Source organism: Sarcophilus harrisii, chromosome 4 (assembly GCF_902635505.1).
Source record: "Sarcophilus harrisii chromosome 4, mSarHar1.11, whole genome shotgun sequence".
Taxonomy (NCBI): domain Eukaryota; kingdom Metazoa; phylum Chordata; class Mammalia; order Dasyuromorphia; family Dasyuridae; genus Sarcophilus; species Sarcophilus harrisii.
Window position 1 is genome coordinate 358725775 of NC_045429.1, and position 21646 is coordinate 358747420.

At 49.8% G+C, this 21646-nt stretch overlaps 1 protein-coding gene across 4 annotated transcripts in view; it reads right to left on the minus strand.

Annotated features, from left to right (window-relative positions):
- Positions 1–21646, minus strand: part of MEF2D (myocyte enhancer factor 2D) — a 40591-nt gene that overhangs the window by 1840 nt on the left and 17105 nt on the right. Inside the window, exons 2-11 of one of the 4 annotated variants that reach the window (XM_031966774.1) lie at positions 16898–17109; positions 14583–14786; positions 13598–13732; positions 12215–12425; positions 11649–11705; positions 8843–9033; positions 8364–8384; positions 6646–6775; positions 777–1017; positions 197–506 (exon numbers count right to left, since the gene is read on the minus strand). In XM_031966774.1, the coding sequence (XP_031822634.1) occupies positions 197–506; positions 777–1017; positions 6646–6775; positions 8364–8384; positions 8843–9033; positions 11649–11705; positions 12215–12425; positions 13598–13732; positions 14583–14786; positions 16898–16951 (1554 nt within the window). In that variant the 5' untranslated portion in view covers positions 16952–17109. Of the gene's footprint in view, positions 1–196; positions 507–776; positions 1018–6645; positions 6776–8363; positions 8385–8842; positions 9034–11648; positions 11706–12214; positions 12426–13597; positions 13733–14117; positions 14256–14582; positions 14787–16897; positions 17110–21646 lie in introns of all 4 variants that reach the window. The other 3 variants (XM_031966773.1, XM_031966777.1, XM_031966775.1) reach the window with 3 other exon arrangements.

Genomic DNA, 21646 nt, shown 5'->3' on the forward strand with positions numbered 1-21646 from the left:
CTATGCTTCAGTGAGAGGAACAGATGGAAGCTAGGTTTCAAGAAGAACTTTCAAAGGGAAATAAAAGACAGGGACAAAAAACAAAACCAATGAGGTCCCTGATGTGACAGAAGGGAATGGGCTAACACTGCAATGGGAGGGAGGAGGTTAGAATGTTGGGAGGACTGCCCAGATGAAAGGGAAGAGGTCACGTTACCCAGGTATCCAGCCGCATCCGCTTCACCGCTGAGCTCTCAGTGTCGGGCTCTGGGGCTGGACGGAGCAGCCCCAAGGTAGGCCCGAAGTCACCCCTCCCGTCATCCCGCTCCCCAGCTTCATAGGATGCACTGGCAGGGCTGCTGAGGCCATCCCCAGGCTCAGGCCGAGCAGGGGCCGGGAAGGGGGCAGGGGCTGGTGGTGCTGGGCTGCGCTCTCTGCTCGGGGACACCGGCTCTGACTTGATGCTGATGTGGGGGTGGGTGGTGACGGTGAGGGCTGCAGCAACATGAGGCAGGGGACTGCCCGGGCTGAGGGCCGGAGGAAGGGAAGGGAGAGACACAAAGGGATGAGGAACACAGAAAGAGGAAGAGGTTGAGAGAAGAGAGTTAGAAAAGAATGGGGGCATAGACAGGAGAGACAGAGTTGGGAGCAGGGTCAGGTAGGGAGAAAAAGTAAACACAGATTAGTTTTCTTTCCACCAGGTCTTTTTCTATAGCTGGGGAGTCTGTCTTTGAGGATAGCTATGGGCCCCGGGGTGGTCCCCACCCCTGCCAAGCCCCACAAAGAATGAGACTCACATTAGGTTGCTGAGAGACACAGGGACCAGGTGGGACTGTTGCTGCTGCTGCTGCGGCGGCGGCTGCTGCTGTTGGGGCTGGGGCTGCGGCGGCGGTGGCGGCTGCTGTGGCGGCTGGGGCTGTTGCTGGGGTGGCTGTGGCTGTTGTTGCTGTTGCCAGGCAGTGACGTTGCCTAGCGACAGTCCCCCAGTTGAGCTGAAAGCCGGGAGGGAAGAGAGCTCTGCGCTGGTCAGCTGATAATCTATGGAAGAAGAGAGCAGTGAGAGCCACACCTGGTGGCCAAGGGGAGGGGGCAAGCAGGGACCCCAGGGTGAGGGCTAGAGGGGGGAGCCATAGGAAGCAGGGATGAGCCACACCTCCGGAAAGAGGTGAAAAACTCCCCTCGGGGGCTGGCCGCATCTCCAGGGGGCTTCTGGGAGAAAAGGAGCCTATGGTCAAAGCTATGGGTAGCTACATCTAGACTGCGGGCCTTCCTCCTTGGCTCACCAATCCTTCCCGTGGCAACATCCCCAGTTCTCCTCAAAGTTGCCAATGCAACGAATAAGTGGGAAGGCACATCTCTAACAGCGAGGGATCTCTTCCCTCCCCACCTTGCCCTTGCAAACACCCAACTTGACAAATGGTTGGGATCTCAATAGCAGCAGGAGTTGTAGTAGCAGCAACTTACATTTCTATATAAGCCTTACAAAGGCATTTTAATTGGTCCCTCCCAACAACCCTGAAAGGTAAGCAGTGCAAATATCTTTATTTTCATTTTACCCCTGCAGAAACTAAGATTCAGAAAGGTGACTACCACCACACAGCTGGCTATGTACAAGAGGGAAGATTTCATTTCCAGCCACCTCACAGGATTGTTCAATAAACAGACTATATGATCTTCATGAAGGCAAAGGAGGTTCACTCTCCCTATTCACACTGCTTTTGCCCAGTAGGTACATGGTAAATGCTTGTTAAACTGATTCGAACTGATTGAGGTAATGTCCAAGGTAAGGATATTGTTCAAGGCTGAAAAGCCAATAAGTGTGTCTGTGTGTGTGGTCGTCAGGGGTAGGGAAAGGATCAACAAAAGTCTCCTGATTCCCAAGCGTAGCACTCTCAACACCAGGGGTTTTCAAAATTTGCTCCCATATAAATAAAAGCTCTTTGATGAGTGTGTGTGTGTGTGTGTGTGTGTGTGTGTAAATCCTTAATGATGTCTGGGAATGTAAAGATATCTTTATCAGCAAAGTTTGAGAAACACTGCTTTATACTATACCATACAAATGATCAATGTCCATAATCTGGCTCATGTTAACATTAGCCAGACAACCTTCATATTGGCCAGAAGATTTGGGCATTTTTCATTCTTACAAACAATAAAAGTTAATTACTTAGTAAGATATGTATCTCCACCAGGATGTCCTTTAGATATATCAAACTCAACATGCTGGAAAGAGAATCCACTACCTCTCTCCCTAAACTCATCCCTCATCTAATCTTCCCTATTCCTCTCAATCACCCAGAGTCACCATTTTGGAGTCATCTTCTTTCTTTCTTCCACCCCAACCTTGAATTATTCTGCCAGGCGCCATGTCCTCTCTCTTCTAACTCCACAATACCTCTTACATCAGCCTCCTTCTATCCAATAGTACTACAACCACCCTCACCTGCCAAGGCCTCCTTCTTGGCATGAAGTCACACCTTCCTCACCTCTGCCCCTTAGAATCCTTCAGGGCTCAATTTCCTCACTACTGCCTCCTGATCATACACAATGATAGATTGTGCTCATGTACAAACCAATCAGTTTTTGTTTTGGGTCCCTCCCCTCCATGAGACCCCCCAAGGGCACAGGTAACTTTCACTTTGCCTTGGCATCCCCAGCACCTAGCACCGTGTGTGATATACAGAACACGCTTAATGAATGTTTATTAGGTGAATAGCAGCCACAGAACTCTTGGCTTCAAAGGATCATTCATGTGATTTGCTTCATAGGCCAATATATAAAACTGGGAGCAAAGTTCTTTTTCTGGGGAGGCCCAAAAAGCAGTGTCTTAGTTAGTTTAGATCTGTTATTCCCAGAAGTTCTATACGGCTAAAATGAGATGTGTGACTCAGAATTTAGGCAAGACGTCAGGCTAGAACCTGAATATGGATCAATGTCTATAAAGGGGAAACAACTCTTAGCAAATTCAATGAAACTTTATTTATACTTCTGCTATCAGTTAGTTTTATCTAGTCTTTAACTTGAATTGTCTTAAGGATATCACAACTGTTCCCTTTCTATTTAGATGCGTGTGAATTTTTCATCCCTCAGCAGGGACTTGGGGAGAAAGCTTAGGTGCTTGCTATTTATGTCTACACATTATTCTTCATAACAGAATGAGAAGCAATAGTTGAATGAATTTGATAAAACTCTTTCCTGTATGTTAGAACCACTCAATATTTGGTTACATCTTCCATGAAGGAAAACAAAAGACTAAGACAAATAGAGATCTTATGTCCAGAGTCTGGATAAAAGACTAGTATCTCAGTATAGAAAGCCAGGAAGACCTGGGTTCAAGTCCTATCTCCAAAGCAAGCTATGTGATCTGCATCAGCAGAGGGAGTTTCATCCTCAGTGAAATCACAAGTCTAGCCCCTATTGCCATCTCTTTACTCTAAAGTAAATCCCAAGAGAGGAAAATCTAGAATGACCAGATAAATAAATTAGGGGCCAATCATTAATACTTCCAAGCTTGTAAGAACAGTGAAAAGTCCTAGAGTAGGCTGAGGAAAATAGGGCTCCAACACCAGCTGGGATGAATCACAGAACAGGAACACTGCAGGCGGCCTTAAAGATCCCGGGTCCTCTTATCTGACAAAGGAAGAAACTGAGCCACAGAGAGATGCTAGTATACAGGGATTTGGGAGCAGGAATAAGAACAGAAAGTGACCCCAGATGTCCCACTTTTTAGACCAGGGTTCTGATCACTACACCAAACTGTTGGTGTTTTGCTTTTTTGCATCAGTGCCTTCATCTGCAAAAGGAAGGACTTTTTCAATCACTTCATGGCCTCCCCAGAAAGAGAACATTGCTCCAGTTTTATGAATTAGCCTATGAAGCAAATCACATGGATGACTTTGAAGTCTAGAGCCCTGTGGTTGCCATATACTTAATAAACATTAAGAGCATTCTGTAAACCACGCATAGTGCTAGGTGCTGGGGATGCCAAGGCAAAGTAAAGTGCCCATGGCCTAAGGCAGGGGTCCTTAAACTTTTTAAATAGGGAGCCAGTTCACTGTCCTTCAGACTGTTGGAGGGCCGGACTATAGTAAAAACAAAAACTTTGTTTTGTGGGCCTTTAAATAAAGAAACTTCATAGCCCTGGGGGAGGGGGGATAAATGTCCTCAGCTGCTGAATTAGGCCCGAGGGCCATAGTTTGAAGACCCCTGGCCTAAGGCATCATGGGGGGTGGGAGGTGGGCAGTGATGCAAAGAAAAACTAATCAGTCTATGAAGCCTCTTGCCCTTTTAAGATTTTGGCAATGCGTCCAGTGGAAAAGCAAAGGCTCATGTCACTTTGTAACGGCTTTTGAAATACAAGCACTAACAGCTGAGCTAGTATCCAGCAGCACCGAGCTGCTGCTGCCCAGTGGCACCAGTGAGCTGGAGGGGATCTAGAGAGCAACATACACACATATGCTCATTTTCTGTGTGTCTCTGTCTCTCTCTGTCTTTTGTTCTTTCCCCCTTCCTCCCTCCAAACAATCATAATAAGAGGATTTAGTCTCCAACTTATTCAACTCTCTGCCTCTGAGCCCTATCCTCCCAGGTCTGAATGTGAACATGGGCCAGACTGGCTTACATAGAGAAACCTTAACAGAGGGTGTCTGTATTAGAGGAAGGCATTATTTAAGGTTATTTTATGCTTCCTGGGATCTTATTATAATAAAGTACCTTTTTTTCCCTTTTACCATACAGAGCACTCAGTGTTTACTGCGATCTTGACAGGCTAAAGCTGGGGTTGGCAAACAGGCCTTATGGCTAAATTCTATGGCCTCCAGTTTTCGTTTACATCTTTTTTTCTTTTTCTTTCCTTTTTTTTAATTTTTTTGTTTGTTTTAAACCATCAAAACTATAAAAATCACTCTTACAACCCAAGACATTAAAAAAAAAAAAGTAGGCTGGGCTGGCATTTGTGGAAATGCTGATTTTCCCCTCCCCACCCCAACTTGAGCCCTGGGCTGAATCTCATAAAATAGCAGGGAGGGATGTAAAATCCAATATTGGGTTTAAAAAAATCCATTCCAGAAGTACAAGAGAAGGGAAGTATGAGGAGACAACAGTTATGGCGCAGGCAAGGAAGCTGATGTCATCTCAGACTTGATTATATGAGGGATAATGTTCATCTTGAGAGAAGCAATGGTCCTATTTTGCTGTAACTGGGTCAGACCACTTTTGGAATACCGTGTTCAGTTCTGGGCACAACATTTTCAGGAAGGGGGTGGATTTATATCATGCCTACTATGAGCCAGGCACTGTGCTAAGCACTTTGCAAATATCTCATTTGATCTTTACAGCAGCCCTAAGTGCTAAGCCCTGAGCTAAGTGCTATTATACATTTCCCATTTTACAGATGAGGAAACTGAGATAAACAGGGGAAGTGATTTTCTCAGGGTCCCACAGCTGATAAATGAATGGGACAAATTTGAATTCAGGTCTTCCAGATGCCAGGCCCAGCACTCTAATCCCTGCATCACCTCAATGCTTCCCTAACACTGATAAAGTGAAGTGTTTAGAGGAGGACAACCAAAAGAGTGAGGAACTTTGAGATCCTGCCAAATGAAGCTCACTTCAAATAGGGGATGTTTAGCTTTGAGAGGAGAGGACTTAGAAGGGCCATGATAATTGACTTCTAGTGACTGAAGGTTCTGGAGTAAGAGAGGGATTCTAGCTTGATTCAGTTTGGTCAGGGAACAGAGCAATGGGTCCAAGTGGCAGAAAAGCCAGAGCCTTCTTGTCAGAACACCTGAAGGCAGAGAGGTTACCTCAGAAGGGAGCGGGGCCCCTCTCAGTCCTTCTGCAGAGGTTCAAAAGCCTCCTGGGGGCTGGGTCACAGAGAAGATTAGCGAGCTGGGGAGGACAAGGTTACAGGCCATCTGGTCCAGCGTTCCTTCTCAGGCAGAGCCTGGACAGCCCCATGTGGGCATAAGAGTAGCGGGGACGGAGCCATTTCTAATTTGTTCTGATTTGCTAACTACCTTCAGTCTGCTGGGATAAACTCTAGATCTTTTCCTTCCAAGATGTATGCACCAGAGGGAAAAACAACAAGCCCTGGGTGAGAGGATGGTAGATGGAGTTTACAATCTCTTCTCATATGTGGGCACTGGGAGAGCAGGGGCTAGCACAGTCCTGGAGGCAGGGTGTATCTGCCTAATTCGTAATTCCATCCAGAGGCCTCTACCGGCATCCTTGGGGCCTCCAGGCCTCCAGTCACCCCTCCCTCCCTCCCTCCCTCCCAATCTTACTCCCATCATCTTCCCTGACCTCGTGGCCTGCACTTCCCAAGGAAACCGGATAAACCTGCCCCCAGCCCTGCCCAGGCCTCGCGCCTGGCCCTGCCCCATTGCTCTGCTCCACTCCAGCCCTTCTCCACACTCCCCAGGGAAGTTCCTTCGCCTACTCACTCAATGCTGCCAACCCTAATGTCTCAGCTTTGATGGCAAGAGCTCTGTTCACTTGGATCATCCATTTTTGTTTGTGGCTCATTTCCCTCATCAGGCCCAAAACTCTCTAAGGACAGGGAACAGGCTTCTTTTCCCTTCTCTTTGTCCAAGGTTTCCATCATCCTGTCCCCCTTCCTGAAAGGAGCTTCCAGGCCCTGTGCTCCCTTCTACAGATCACACTCACCTGTGTTGTAGGCGGTGGGCATGGAGGAGAAGGGAAGCCCTTGGCTGAGTAAACTGGGTGTTGCCACAGAGACCACAGGAGTGGTGAGTGAGTGGGTGGACTGGGAGACCCCAAGACGCTGGGCATTGTTCTGTGAGAAAAAAAGGGCTATTAGCAGGAAGGCGGGATGATGGGCCCTGGTCTCCTAACCCATGCCTCCCCCCATCATCAAGTCAGTATCAGGTCCTGTGGGGGGACCAGGGTCGAAAGGAACCCCAGAAATCTAGTCCTAGCCCTTCCCCATTTATTTTACAAAGGAAAACTCAGGCCCTGGCCCCAGAGCTATCAAGTGTCAGAATCACAGGAATTCAAATTCAGCTTTTTGGACTCCAAACCTCAGGTTCTTTCCACTGCCCATGCTGCCCCCTCCCCCCATCCAGGTCCACAGAGGCAGGGCCACCCACATGGCTGAGGATCATCGGTCAGTTTGAGGGAGGGCTACACATAGCATGTCTCACACACAGAAACAGAGACACATCCACACTCAGAGACACAGACTCAAAGTGACAACGTGGGGCTTCTGGCTGCAAGATTGCTCGTCTCTCACTACCTCCTCAGCCCCCACCCCAGAAATCAGATTCAAGGAATGTCTCATTCCGGCTTGTCCAGCCCTCCTGAGGTGCCCCCTTTCTCCTTCGCACTGCGACTTACACCTTGACAGAAGGAGGCTAGGGTTCTGTGAGGGAAGAGGGTGTGGAACTGCTGAGGGGGGCATGTGGTTCTGGGTGTGTGCGCGCACCCGCGTGAGTGTGTGAGTGTGTGTGTGTGTCCCCAAGTACGGGGCTGTCGGCTCCATCTGCCGCTGAGTCACTTGTTTATTCCAACTCCACGCTGAGGCCGAAACTGCCGCCGTGTCGCCGCCAAAGCCTGCCTGCCTTTTCCAGCCTCCTCTGGCCCCGAGTCAGGAGCTAGGGAGGGAGGGAAGGAGGAAGGGAGGGAGGAAGGAAGGAGGAAGGAAAGGAGGGAGGAGTCAGCAGCCCCTGGCCTACTCCTGGCTGCGACAGAAGCTGTGTGTGTGTCTGTGGACATGTGTGTCACTGCCTCTGTGTGTGTGTGCCCAGGATGGGGGAGGAGGGCTCAGGCGGCTGCACTCCTCTGCTCGTGGCCCCGTCTCCCCAGGCTCCCCCCTTCCCCCCCGCCATTCCCCTACGAGGACATGCGGTTTGCTGGAGAGGGGGCAAGGTGAGTGGGGCAGAGTCTATCCGCTGGAACGGCCTGCTCCAGGCCCTCGGGGGGAGGGTTTTCACAGACACCCCACGGGGAAATTCACAGAAATAGACACATTTCCTCACAGTAGAAAGCAGGTCACACAGAGGTAAACAGGTACAAACACAGCCCGCCTCCCCAACGAGGACACGCGCACACACATGCACACGGAGCTCGCATGCCCGGCCCTCGCCGCGACACCGTGTGCTCCCAAGGGCACGGACTCTGCCTCGGGTGCCTCGTTCTGAGCACCAAGTGAGATGGACAGTGGGCCCTTAGAGCCAACATGTAGGCATGTCCAGACACATGCGCAGCTCACTCCCACACACACGGACACACGTTCCCAGAAGCCCCAGGGTGCACATGCACAAACACACTCCATGCTTGAGGTTCAGGGGTCAGTATGCACCCAGTCAGACTGGTAGTATAAAGTCATAGGCACCGTCCAGGGCCCACACACAGCCAGAACTTACCAGATCTAAATGGTCCTCAGTCTGGGAGCAGAAATAAAACCAACAGGGCTATTTCAGTCTCTGCTCACTGCTCTTTTGCTACCCCCTCTTCCTCAGGCCCTGTGGACACTCAGGCTCTCCTCCCTCCCCTGTACCTGCTGTCAGAGACACCTCTCTTCCTTCCCTCTCTGCCTATCTGGAAATCTGCCCAAGGCTAGGCCCGGCCGCCCCTCCGCTCCATCTTCCTCCTCCTATCCACGTCCGGCAGCATCCCTCTGTCTCTCCCCTCCCATTTGCTGCGCCCGAGGCTACTTTGAACAGCCGGATGCTGAGAAAGCATCCTTGCCTGTGTCTCTACTTGAGTGGCAGGGACCAAGAGGAAGTCCTCACTCCCTCAGAAATCCCGGCTCCTGCCTGACCTCCCTCCCTCCCACGGAGGACAGCACTTTCTTCCGTACCTTCCCTCTCATCCCCAACATCTCACTCCAAGTCCAACTCACCAAATGATGCATTAACCCCTTCCCACCCTGGGACGTGATGACTCGAAGGTCCGGCTTTCTGCTGGGGGCCCCAAGCTGGGCACTGTGGGTGGGTGGGGGTGGAGACTTGGCTGGGATGACTTTGTTCAGACTGTTGCCATTGGCGACAGGGAGGAGGCCAGGGGAGGCCCGGGCACTGACATAGCCGTTCCCTAGTGAAGGGAAAGATGCAAAGGGTGAGAGAAGTATGGATGTTTACTCCAGCCACAGGAACCCCAGTCTGGCCAACTTGCTACTCATGCCCCAAAAAGGGCATCATCCATCCTTAAGGCTCTGAGCCCTTTCCTGGACCTTTCTTAGCCTTGGGAAGATAGACAGAGGGAAGAAGGGAAGAACAATCCCATCTCCATTTCCATAACCCTGTGGCTCCCACAAGAGAAATCTGTGAAGGGATACAAGAATCCTAGTGGGAGCCAGGAGACCTGGCTTTAAATCTCCCAGTTCTGTTGCTCACCAAGGGGTATGACCATAGTAACTTAACCTTATTGGAACTCAAGGTATTCATCTGTAGAGTGGGGATAATAAAATATAGTTCATAGACATATTATGAGGATTAAAAAAATTAATGTATGTAAAGGGCTTTGTAAACTGTTTTTAAAAGCTACATAAACATCAGCTATCATATTATTCATGCTCCTGCCACAAGGGGTGGGGAGGAATGATGAAATTTGCTGGGGCAGGCAGAGGGGAGGGGAAGAGGCCACTGCTTCTTTCCGGCTTCTGCTGTCACCCCTCAGGCCAGCTCACACTAGTCCAGGAGGCCTTCTAGCAGTCTCGCCTCCGTCCCCTTCCCCTGCAGCATCAGTCTCTTTGCTCTCGTGGAGCTGGGCCTCAAGGTAGATGGAGTAGACTTCCCTCTGCCACGGGCCCACCACTTGGCCAGCTCCCCTCCAAGTCGACGTCACCATCCGTGCTGGGGGTGACTGGGGGAAGGAGAACAGGCCCTGGAGCCACCAGGTGGAGGTGCTAGGAAGAGGTAGGGCCAGGGATTGGGGTCACTGAGGAGTACAGAATGTCAGAGCCAGAAGGGACCTGAGTGTCCCACGCTCTCTTTTACAGTGGAGGAAACAAAGGCCCACAGAACGGGATGACTTGGCAGGGGTCAGATAACAGTAACTGTTATGCTCTGGCCACTGAGAGGTCCTTCTTGGTCGTTCCTGATTGTCTCCGGCCAGCACTGGCCCTTCTGGGAAAAACCAGCGTCCCCCATGTCCTTGGGGGCAAGGACCACGTATCTGTGTAGCTGTGGGGTTTTGTGGAGCTGGTGACTGCTGCCACCAACATATGGGGCAGACACTATTCCGAGGCTTTGCTTAGCCTGGTGACTGTACTCAGGCTAGAAGCCCATCAGTCCTCAAAGACTTGGCTGTTCTCTTAAGCCCCCAAGGGGTGCACCTGAGAGGGGGAGGGTTTCAGGGCTAACTAAGGGATTCTGGGATAACAGCAGGGGCATTGATCACTCCTGCCCTGGGGAACGCTATCTCTCTGCCTAGCCCTGGGTCTCTCCAGCTGCCTCTAGCCCAATTCTCATAGAGGCTCTGGGAATGACAGGAATGTGGAGGTGACGTCAATGGTGACATTCGTAGTCACAGTCACAGAGCTAGACGAGGCTGACAGCTGATGGAGATGGTGTGGGGGAGGGTAAGACTTCCCTCTATATCTTCCAAACATGTCTCCTCGTGTTCAGTGGGACTGATCACTGGGATACACCTGTGAGTGTGGTTGGAGACACCTCCGAGTTTGTGAGGTCTATGTACCTGTCTGGGAGAGATGTATGCTCCCCTCCTTTTTCTCTCTACTAGTCGGTATGTCAATAGGAACTAGCTTGCCAGTGTGACCTGCCTATATTTGTGTATGTCTCTGAGACACAGAGAGAAATCAAGGAATAGAGAAAAAAAGAGATGACAGAGACTGAGAAAGATGGAAACTACAAAAGAAGCAGAGAGACAGAGACAAAAAGATAGAGGGAGCGAATCTGTTTACTTGCTCATATCTACCCCATCCTTCCAATCCTTTTTCAGTGAGTCCCTCCAAATCTCCAGCCCCAAGATTTCTCCACATTTCCCTAATCTCAGCTCCAAAACAGCTTCAGGGTAGAGGAGAGAAAACAAAAAAGTTAAGTGGGTCATTATAGAGGTGAGAAATGTGTGTGTTTAGGGTTGTGTATAATGATAACTATCTTCTCCTTTACCTTTTTTTCTACTTGGTTTCCCCAAATTCCCTAAAGACAGATTATACCATTTGAAAGTTGGAGAGGACCTCAGACATCATCTAATCCAATCCCCTCACTAACAATAATAATGACTTATTATTACTGTTATTATCATAGCTGACATTTATGTAGTATTTAAGGGCCCTTTGGCTCACATTAGCTCCTCTGTTTGCTATAATCACTCCATGAGGCTCTATCAGTAATACTATCATCCCCATTTTACAGATATGGAAAACAAGATCCGGACTAGGTAAGCGAATTGCCCGGTCCTAGAGCACTCAGTATCTGAGGTAACATCTCAAGCCAAGACTGTCCAGACTCCAGAACTGAGACTGCCTAGAAATGATGGCAGATCCAGGCTCTGAGGATGCCCCCATCCCAGCCTCCACTGGCCCCTGCCCCCAGGACCCCAGCTGTCCAGCTCAGCCCTCAGCTCCTTCTCCCATCTTGAAGCTTTTCTCTCTCTAAGTACCTGTCCCTCCCCTTCAGTTCTATTCTTCTCTAAAAGAAATCGTTCCTGACTCCACAGACTTAATTCTGGGCAGAGAGACTCACCAACAGGGCTGGGACAGGCTCCATTAGCACTATTGAGGTCTCCTCCCAGCATGGCCCCTAGGAAAAGAACAGAAATATAAGGGGACGAGAAATTCTCAAGGCTTGAGGTAGAAAGCGAATGTGCTTGCTTGCTTGATGAAGGCTCCAGACGAAAGAAAAGACAGGACAGAATCAGTAATTTTTAACTCCACCTCATCCAATGGGACTTCTACTCCCCAACCCCCAGCCCGGCCAGGAAACAACAAGATGGGGCAAACAGCAACCAAGGAGCCAGGGCAGACGGTTCAGCAGGTCATCGCTCTGAACCACCATGCTGGGAGGAAGAGACCCTGGAAGGCGTGGGGGCAGGGGAAGCCTCTTTAGACCACACAATATGAAACAGGCCTGAGAAGGGGAGGAGAGCCAGGATAGGAAATCAAGGAGGAAGGCGTGTCAGAGGGCATTTACAGACGTAGAGGGACAGGGGTGAGTGATAAAGCCGTGTTTGTCTGGTACCGTCAGTGAGTCTATAGTGGGGAAGGAGTTAGAGATGACAAAAGGGCAGAAAGGAGAGGCCCTATACTCACCAGCACTGGCTGGCCGCTGGGGCAGCCCCGGTGATACGCTGTTCCTCTGCAGGGCTGGCTGCTGGGGGGACAGGAGCCTCGGGTCTGTGAGGGATGACGTAACCAGTGACGGGGTCACCAGGGAACCCCCAGGGTTGCTGAACTGAAGTGAGTTCTGATTGGACACAGGCACCGTGACTGGCATGGCGAAATTTGGGGCTGGGACTGCAGACTGGATAGAGAAAGGGAGGGGAGTTGGGTGTTAGAAAGGAGGCCCATCTGCCCAGAGGGCCCCTCTGAGGATGTCGATGTTGGTGAAGGTTCTCCTAGCTAAATCCACCAGAGCAAGAGTGACACTAGATTTGGGGGCTGGGGTGGGGTGGGGCGGACAGTGGCAGATAACGATGCCTGGATCTGAGCCCTAGGCCTAGCCAGGAAAAATGACTTCTAATGGGAGCCTGAGCTCAGGGCCCAGGAGCTGAGGTGGGTCAGGCCCCCAGCCAGGCAGGACACACAGGAAGTTGGTTAGGAATCCCAAGTTGAGATCCAAACTCACACACGCAGAGCTGTTACCAACTGGGACTGGGTGGTGGAAGGGGAAGCACTTCTCCCCGCCTTACTGACATTCTTGCTGTGCACAGTCAGTTCATCACCAGTCTTCCCTTCATCCCCCTCGGTCCCACTCTAGGCCCCACAGACGCTGAGCATACAGCTGTGGGAAAGGTCTCCGTATCCGAGGAGACCCCACAGAAAGATTTTAGGACTTCCCTGCCCAGGGAACTGGTAACAAAGAGGTTTTTCCCCTGAGGTTCTGATTTCCATCCTTCCAGCCCTAGGGCCAATACTCTCCCACCCAAACTCTTCCTAAGGTGGGCCTCTTGGTATCATTTACGGCCAGTAATGACTGACCATCATCTGAGAGCAGAGACTTCTAACAAAGCCCCTTCTCAAGGGCCGATACTAAAAGGCAGGTCCCTATGGCATCCTGGTCAAGCCCTGTGACCACCCTAGGCCTCAGTTTTGTAAAACCACAGAATTTGGAAGCCAGAGAGAGACCTTTGGGACATCCCGTCCAACCTCTTCATTGTGAAGAGGAAGCTGAGACCAGAGCACAAGGGACGGGCCCAAAGTCACCCCGTCAGTCAGTGGAGATTTGGAGCCACAACCAAAGCTCCTCACAGGCCAGTCTGGCCCAGCCCACTCTGCCACAGGCCAGGCTTCCTTCTCAGCAAAACGAGGGCTTGGAGGATAAGCTCCCTAAGGCCCCTTCCAGCTCAGAAGCTCCACGACACCAAGAACTGCAGTGACCGCTCCTTACTCCTGATTGGGGGAGGGGACTGGGGGCTGCGAAGCCACACCATGCATGGGGGGAAGGCTCCCCCAGCTCTCCATGCGGCTACTCACGGCCAGTCTATAACTCTGCATCATTTTATCAAACTCCTCGTCTATCTTTTTATATTTCTCCTCCGTCTGGGGGGTCAGGGCAAACACCTCGTCCACCTCGGGGCTCTCACACTCCCTGTGCTTCTTGTGCAGCGCCTGGGGGCAGGGGGTGTGGGGGGGGAGGAGAGGATGGGGACGGGGGAGGGCAGCAGAGGGGGCAGCAGAGGGGGCCGGGGAGGGAGGGACAAGAGAAAGGTGGGGAGGGAGAGAGAAGGCAGGACAGAGCCAAGGGGGCAAAGAGGGCCAGAGAGGAGAGGGTTGGAAAGGAGAACCAAAGGAGAGGATGGAGGGCAGGTGGGAGGAGATGGTGGAGGGTGAAAAGGAAGGGGTGAGATTGGGGATGGACAACAGGAGAGGCCGGAGGGGGAGAGGGGGAGAAAGAGAGAACAGAGGAGGGAGGAAAAGGCAGGGCAGAGGGGGTGGGTGAGGAGAGGAGAGGGTGGGGAGCAAACAGAGAGAGCAGTGAGTGGGCTGGGCTCACCCCGTAGCGCCGGAAGAGCCCATCCAGCTCCTCGCTGGCCGGCCGGTACTTGTCCTCCAGCAGGGGGCTCTGCTCCAGGGAGTCCTCCCCATCTGGCTCGGGGCTGTCACAGCCATTGAAGCCTTTCTTCCTCAGGGTCTGCAACAGGCAGTGCTCAGGGAGGCCCGGGGTTCCCAGACTACCCCCAGCATCCTTGCCCTCCCTGAGACCCTCAGGATACCCCACCCGACCATTCCCCCTCAGCCCAGAGTTCTGGGCTCCAGAGGTCACCCGGGCCCCAGCGTTCCTGTGGGGTCCAGAGAGGCTCAGGGATCTCGGGGAGACAGTTCCTGTTCTTGCTCTCAGCTCTGAGGCCCTATTCTGGGGCACAGGGGCCTCTCCCCGGGATCACGGAGACAGGCCCAGAGAGGGGCTCCAAAGAGGCCTGTGGCCCTCCCCGGCCCTCTGGGCCCAGCCGGGGCTCACCTCGATGATGTCTGCGTTGGTGCGGCTCTCGTGGGGCTCGTTGTACTCTGTGTACTTGAGGAGGACCTTGTCCATGTCTGTGCTGGCGTACTGGAACAGCTTGTTGGAGTGGTTGAAGATGATGAGGGCGATTTCACAGTCACACAACACACTCAGCTCATAGGCTTTCTTCATTAGCCCAAACTTCCGCTTGGTGAATGTCACCTGGCAGAGAGGCAGGGAGCAGAAGGCAGAAGGTCTGCCGGTCAGAGCCGGCGGCAGCCACGGGCCCTCTGGCCGTCCGTGTCTGCAGCTGGGAGACCCTGCCTGCTGACCTCAAAGGAGATGAAACACGGGACGCTAAAGGGAGCAGGAGCTTTGAATAAGTGGGAGAGCAGTGAGCGTCCCACAGAGACCCCCGTCCTGAGGCAGTAGTGAGTTTTAGGCCTGGTCGGTAGTCTGAGCACTCTCTGCACTCTCTCTCGGTTTCCCTCTACAGGACAGCTGTCTAGCAATGCAATGCAGCAATGGCTAAATTAGCATGCAGGGAGAGAAGCAGTACATTATGGTGAACAAAGGGCTAGCCCTGGAGTCCAGAAAACCAGATAGCACACTCTTTCCACTGTGCTATACTGCTTCAATTAGGGAAAAGAGATCAAATCTGGATGAAACCTCTCATTAAGGAGATGGTGAGAGATCTTGAATCACAGAAGCAGGAGAGGCTTATGTCTTTCCTGGGACTCAAAAAGCCATGCAAGTGGAGAAAAGAATAAAAGTTGAAGCACTAGAGTCAAGGCAAAGGGGTGCTGGAATTATCAGGAAGATAACAGAGGGGTGGCAAAGTTTAAGGTCCAGGGCTGATGATTTCATGGCATCACAGAATACTAAAATGAGAAATTCTCAAAAATGGAAGAAACTTGAAAGGCGAGCAGAAATTCCTTTGCAATGTCTCCTAAAAATCTGCAGGGAAGGTAAACCTTTAATCTCTTGAGACAGTCCAGTGTACTTTGGAGTGGTCCTACAGCAAATTTCTCCTTACTTTTAGTCTGCGCCTGCCTCTGAAATTTTTACCTACTGCTCCCAATTCTATCTTGTCTCAGGAAGGACTACTTCTAAAACTCTTTTCTGGAGGATATAGTCACAGAAATGGAGATAGTGAGAAAATGTAAAAGAACAGAGAAAGAAAGGTCTTCAAGAAGAGATTGAACGACTTCTTATGAGGTTGGTTGTAGAAGAAATAATTTTTTCTTAGGTATTGGGTTGGTATTAGCAGTCCCCTAAAGACTTGAAGACAACAGCACATTTCCCCAACTGCCCAAATAAATCTGCTCTTCTCCAGGCTAAACATTCCTCTTCTTTCATCTATGTTCTTTCAAAACTATAACAACCAGAACTGGATATGAGAATCTGGTTGTGGGTTGAACAGAGCAAAGCTCAGTGAAGCCATCGCTTCCCTGGTTTTGGGACACCAGATTTCTATTAATCCAGCTCAAGGAGGCACTGTGCTACAATGGCTCACGAGCAAGAGAACCTGAGGTCAAAGTGTTTTCTGATGCTTAACTGTCCTTGGACTCGGTTTCCTCGTTTGTAAAATGAGATGGTTTCAGGGACGATTCTAGGAACCTCAGATTGCAATGAGGACATTGGCTACTGGGTCATACTAGAGGCTCACAGGGAGGTCCAGTTTACTAAAACCCTCAGGGTTTTGCTGGTGATGATGGTTTTCCCCTGATAGTAATCAGGCTGGGAAGGCATCCTGAAGGAGAGATTATGAGGATCAGAGGACTACGGTCAAATCTCAGCTCTGCTGCTTCCTTTCTGGGTCATTTAACTGCTGATAGTCTCACCTTCCCCTCTATAAAACTGATGGATATGATTTGGAAAATCTCTCCCCAGATCTAAATCCAATGATTCCAATGAATATTGGTTCAGACAGAAGGGAAGGGAGAGACGGGACCTAAATGATTAGGAAGAGGAAAGGCAGGTTTGTATGCCTAAAACAGCAGATAAATCTGGGAGAACATGTGGCAAGGAAAGAGAACCTAGCAACTGCCTCTTCTGTCCCCATTACAGCTCAACCTCACAATGAGCTCTTCAATAGCTTTGTGGGCCAATCTACACCCCTCCCTCCCAAACCACCTTTTTCCCATGTGGTCACAATATTCTGGCTTACTCCCACATGAAACCTTGGAATGGGAGAGAACCTGGACATTGAATTGAGAGTGAGAAGAAAATAGGCACCTTTTCTAGGTAAACTCTCTTTTTTCACTGAATCCTAACCCTCTGCTGTCAATGGCCTGATCTGAGCCTCCCCTCTCCCTCACGCTGGCTCTCACCTGCCGGTTCCGCTCATCTGTGATCCTCTGAATCTGGATCTTTTTCCGCCCCATCTTCTCCAGAGATCCTCAACCCTGGGGAGAGGTGGGGAGGGGAAGGCCTTGCTGGGAGGTGGGTCCTCGACCGGCCGGTGTTAGAGTGTGCTCATGAAAAGGCTCGTCCCCGAAGGAGATTAGTTCATGGTCCTCAAGGGCAGTTCTAGCACAGCCACCTGGATAGGCAGAAAGATGGAAAAGAGGAACTTATGAAAGAGGAGAACAATGGGACCAGGACTGGAAGTAAGCAACCAGCCTAGCTTGCAATTATGCAACAGAACTATTTCTTACATGCAATAAATGTTTGATTTGAAAACAGACTTAAATTTCTCCACTTTGTTTCTGGACCTATGTTTCTTTGTACAGTTTTACAGTCACAGAATCTGAAATGGAAGGGACCTTGGAGATCATCTATTTGCAACAGCTACTTCAACAACAACAACAATATCAACTGCAGCTCACATTTACACAGCAAGTTAAGGTCTACAAAATGCTCTACAAAGTTTACCAGATCCTAGTGTGGCAGGTGCTAGAAATACCCACGTTTGACAAATAAGAAATTGAGGCTTAGAGAGACTAGTGTCAGAGGTTAGATTCAAACCCAGGGCTCTTCTTATTCCCTGGTCAGCACTCTTTCCAATACTCTAGATTGCTCTGGGAATCCTGCTCATGAATTTGATCTATAACTTCCCAGCATTTCCAGTCTTCAGTTCTTTTCCAGAGCAATTGCTATGGCAGTCCAGAAGTGCTTTGTCTGGGTACTGAGCCACAAGCCTTGGGCACTGATGCGCTCTAGGCCACACAAAGGGATCAGTGAATAGACCCCAGACTCTCAGAGATGAAGGAACATTAGAGGATCAGCAGAAGTAAAAAGAACTTATCTCTACTACAATTCCAAAGTACAGTCATCCAGCCTTCACCTAACCCCTTCTAGTGATGGGCAGGCAACTCTGCTGGGAACCTTTTGGCAATAATCATACATTTGTGCTCCTGGTTTTGCACTCTAGGGCCAAGTCAAACAAAGTTAATGCCCTTCCCACAATAGTCCTTCAAAAACCTCTGTCAGAACACCTATCGTCACTTGCCCATAACTGAGAGGAAGAGATAACTTATGATGTACCCCAACTATTCCACCTGTAAACAGAGCAACCTCCCTTGCCTCCAGGCTCCAAACAGTTAATGTATCTTTTTGTTTGGCATCTTGGCACTCCACTTCTGACTCAGCTAACCTAGCTCTCAAACAGATACAAAGAGCTGAGATCTGGCCATTAGGGGTAGAGAGGGCTTAAATGGAGTGGGAGGATGTAGAGTGGGTCTGGCTAAGGTCAGCAGAGCTAGGGCTGCAGCCCCTCAGCTACCTCACTAGGGACTTCTTTGAATAATACCAACACAGCCCCAGCTTGCTGTCCTAAAAGTCCCTGTTGTGGGCTAATCTTTATCTTTTCTGCTACAGTATCAATTCTTTTTTTTTTTTTTTTAATATTTAATAGCCTTTTATTTACAGGTTATATGTATGAGTAACTTTACAGCATTAACAATTGCCAAACCTCTTGTTCCAATTTTTCACCTCTTATCCCCCACCCCCTCCCCCAGATGGCAGGATGACCAGTAGATAGATGTTAAATATATTAAAATATAAATTAGATACATAATAAGTATACATGACTGTATTTACAGTATCAATTCTTCTAGGTTTCCACCTCCACACACACAAAGCTCAGAGAAGGGAGAAGTCAACGGGCATTAAGTCCTATGTGCCAGGTACTATGCTAAGTACGGGGATACCAAGAAAGGCAAAAGACAGTCTCTGTTCTCAAGAATCAGTCTAACACGACAGTGAGTCAGGAGATGCTGAGGTGGCTGAGCTGTGGGGTGGTGGCTGGGGCTGTTATTAGGGCCAACCCCATCTGCCTATCTGCTGCCGATACCATCTCCTCCTCCACAACCCCCAGCTGAAATCAGCCAGGGCCCCACCTCCCTCATTCTAGGGTTTCAGCTCGCAGGGAAAGCCCTCCCCCAAACGGGGGTCAAAGACCTCTCCCATATGAGAATCGTGCTTCTAAAGCAGTCAAGTTTACTCTTTTGGGGACTCTTAACTTCCAGCCCCTCTCTCAACTTTTCAAACCAACAACCACACCCCAGCTACTACAACTGTTTTATCCTCTTCCATCACGATGGTGTAAATGAGAGAAAAGTGCTGAAATATGAGCCACACAACTTATGCTAGAATCCCACATCTATGACTTATCATCTGAGTGACCTTGGGCAGGAGAGGTCCTCTCTTGGGACCTGTTTTCCCATCTATAAAATGAAGGGCTTCATCCGCACAATCTCTGAGGGCACTCCCGCCTGTAAACTTTACGACCCCCCAGGATTCTCTCTGACAACATTTACTCCAGTCAGAGCTCCGAGAGTTTTCAGAAGGCAGAAGAGAAGTATAGGCTTGAGACCTAACCATCTGAACCCAATCCAAGACAGCAGTGATCTCCTCTCCAGCAGGACTGGCAACCATGTCATTCTTGTGAGGATTTGTTGCAGAAACAAGGAGTGTTTAGCCTGGAGAAGAGTAAGACTTAGGGGAACATGACAGCTGACCTCAGGAATCTGAAGGGTTGTCTTTAGAAGAAGGATGAAATCTGTTCACTTGGCCCCAAGGGGAGCAGAACTAAAAGAAATGGGCAAAAGTTCCTGAGAGGCAGATTTCAGTTCACTAGAAGGAAAAAAAACCTCCCAATAATGAAAGCTATTCAAAAGTAGAGGAATGCCTTCACAAGTAATGAGTTCCCCAACACCAGAGGTGTCCAAGCCAAGACTAGATGAGCACATATCAAGCAGATGTCAAGGGGATTCCCAGAAGGGTACATGTGGAACTCAAAAGGCCTTTGAGCTCCCTTCCAAATCTATGTCTGTGAGTTAAGCATGGGATTGGACACTAGGATACTGAGGATAATGATGATCATTATAAGCAATTAACATCTGTGCAGCATTTTAAAATTGGCAAAGTGCTTTCCTCCTAGTAACACCAGGAGGTGGCTGGTACAAGTCAATGGATCGGGCTGAAAGGGCCCCATTTTACAAATGAGGAAACTGAGATTCTGTGAGATATGACTTGCTCAAGGTCTCACAGGCAACAAATGTCAGAGGAGAGATTCAAATCCAGGTCTCTTGGCTTCACAGGCCTGTCAGCTACAAAGTTTCAAAAGCCTAGACTAGTAGTCTAGGTTACTAGTCATTTCTATTACTAGTAGAAATGCCATATTTTTTAATATAATAAGTTTGGTATATAGGGCCCAGAGGGCCAGGAACTTGGTATAAAGGAGTTCATTAGGTGAAGGATAGCATGGATGTAAGAGTACGTGCTTTAAGAGAGACTCCCTCACTGAGGCATCTAGAACCATAAAATGAGTAAATGAAGTAATTATCACACACACACACACACACCAGCCCACTTTAGTATTAATGACTTACATTTCCAAAGCGCTTTAAGGTTTATAAAAGCTCCTTCCCTAAGAATGATCCTGTAAAGTAGGCAGTACAAATACTACTATTCTCATTTGAGATACGGGGAAACTGAGGCTCAGTGAACTTACAGATTTAAATCCAGTGTTCAGAATCCCAAGTTGAGTTCTTCTTTCTATTCTCATGCTGCCTCAGAAATTGTTCCCAGTAATCTAACTCACCAGCCACAATGCCCTTACCCCCAGTGGAGAGAGGCCCCCTTCACCAATTCTCCTACATCAACCTTGTATACTCCTCAAAGTCTAACCTTCATTCCTCCCAATGCAGAATGGGTGCTCCCCCCACTACTCTAGGGAATTTCCTTTTGGTGGGCCAAGGAATCTCCTCTTAGCCTTCTCTTCTCTGGCCCCAGGGCCCTGCTCTCCTCCTTGCTCCCAGGGTGGATAGGGATCTAAAGCCATCTAAGGAGCAGCCCCTGGCACATGGAGATAGAAAGGATGGAGTTGCCGTGGTAACGGTTGCTTGGCAACCAGCTCCCTGGCTGGTCTCCTACAACACCACCCCCCCAACCCCCACCCCCGCCTCCTGTCACAGGGAGCTGGGATGGGTAAGGGATCAGCATTGGGAAAGGAAAAGGAGGTGGGGGGGGGGGATTGTGGGGGCCAGATAGGGAAACAAGAGACCCGAACATAACCTAAAAAAAGGGTTAAAGTGATTGATTCCCACCCCCACCCCTTAGATCTCATAATAAAGCATTTTACAGCACAGCTCTTCTTCCCTGAGGACTTCCAGCTTCTGCACACCGGGCAGTTATTTCTGCTGTCTAACCTTTCTGGCCTTTCTACTCCAGGACCATTTAAACTGTTACAAACAAAATCTAAAGTGCACTCCTCTTTCCATGTCCCCTCCCCTGTTCTCTAGGCACCTGGTTTCCTGCTCTCCTGCTGGGAAGTTCACCCTCAATCCCGCATCTCCAATGGTAGCCACGAGATTGGGACATTTGCTGATGCCTGGGGAGGTTGAAGAAAGGGCCAGCTGAACCTTGAAAATGTGTGGTAGGAAAGAGATAAGAAGGGTCCCAAACTTAGCCCTTCTACAGTGAGGCCAGTCTTTCCAAAGCCCCCTCCCACCCAATTAGAGAGACCTTAATGAACACCTGTGCTTGCTTAATTAGCCCTCTGTTTAATTATCTAATCAACTGCCAGAAGCAAAGGCTGACACACATGAGCTCCAGATGTGAAGCCCTGTCTTTTG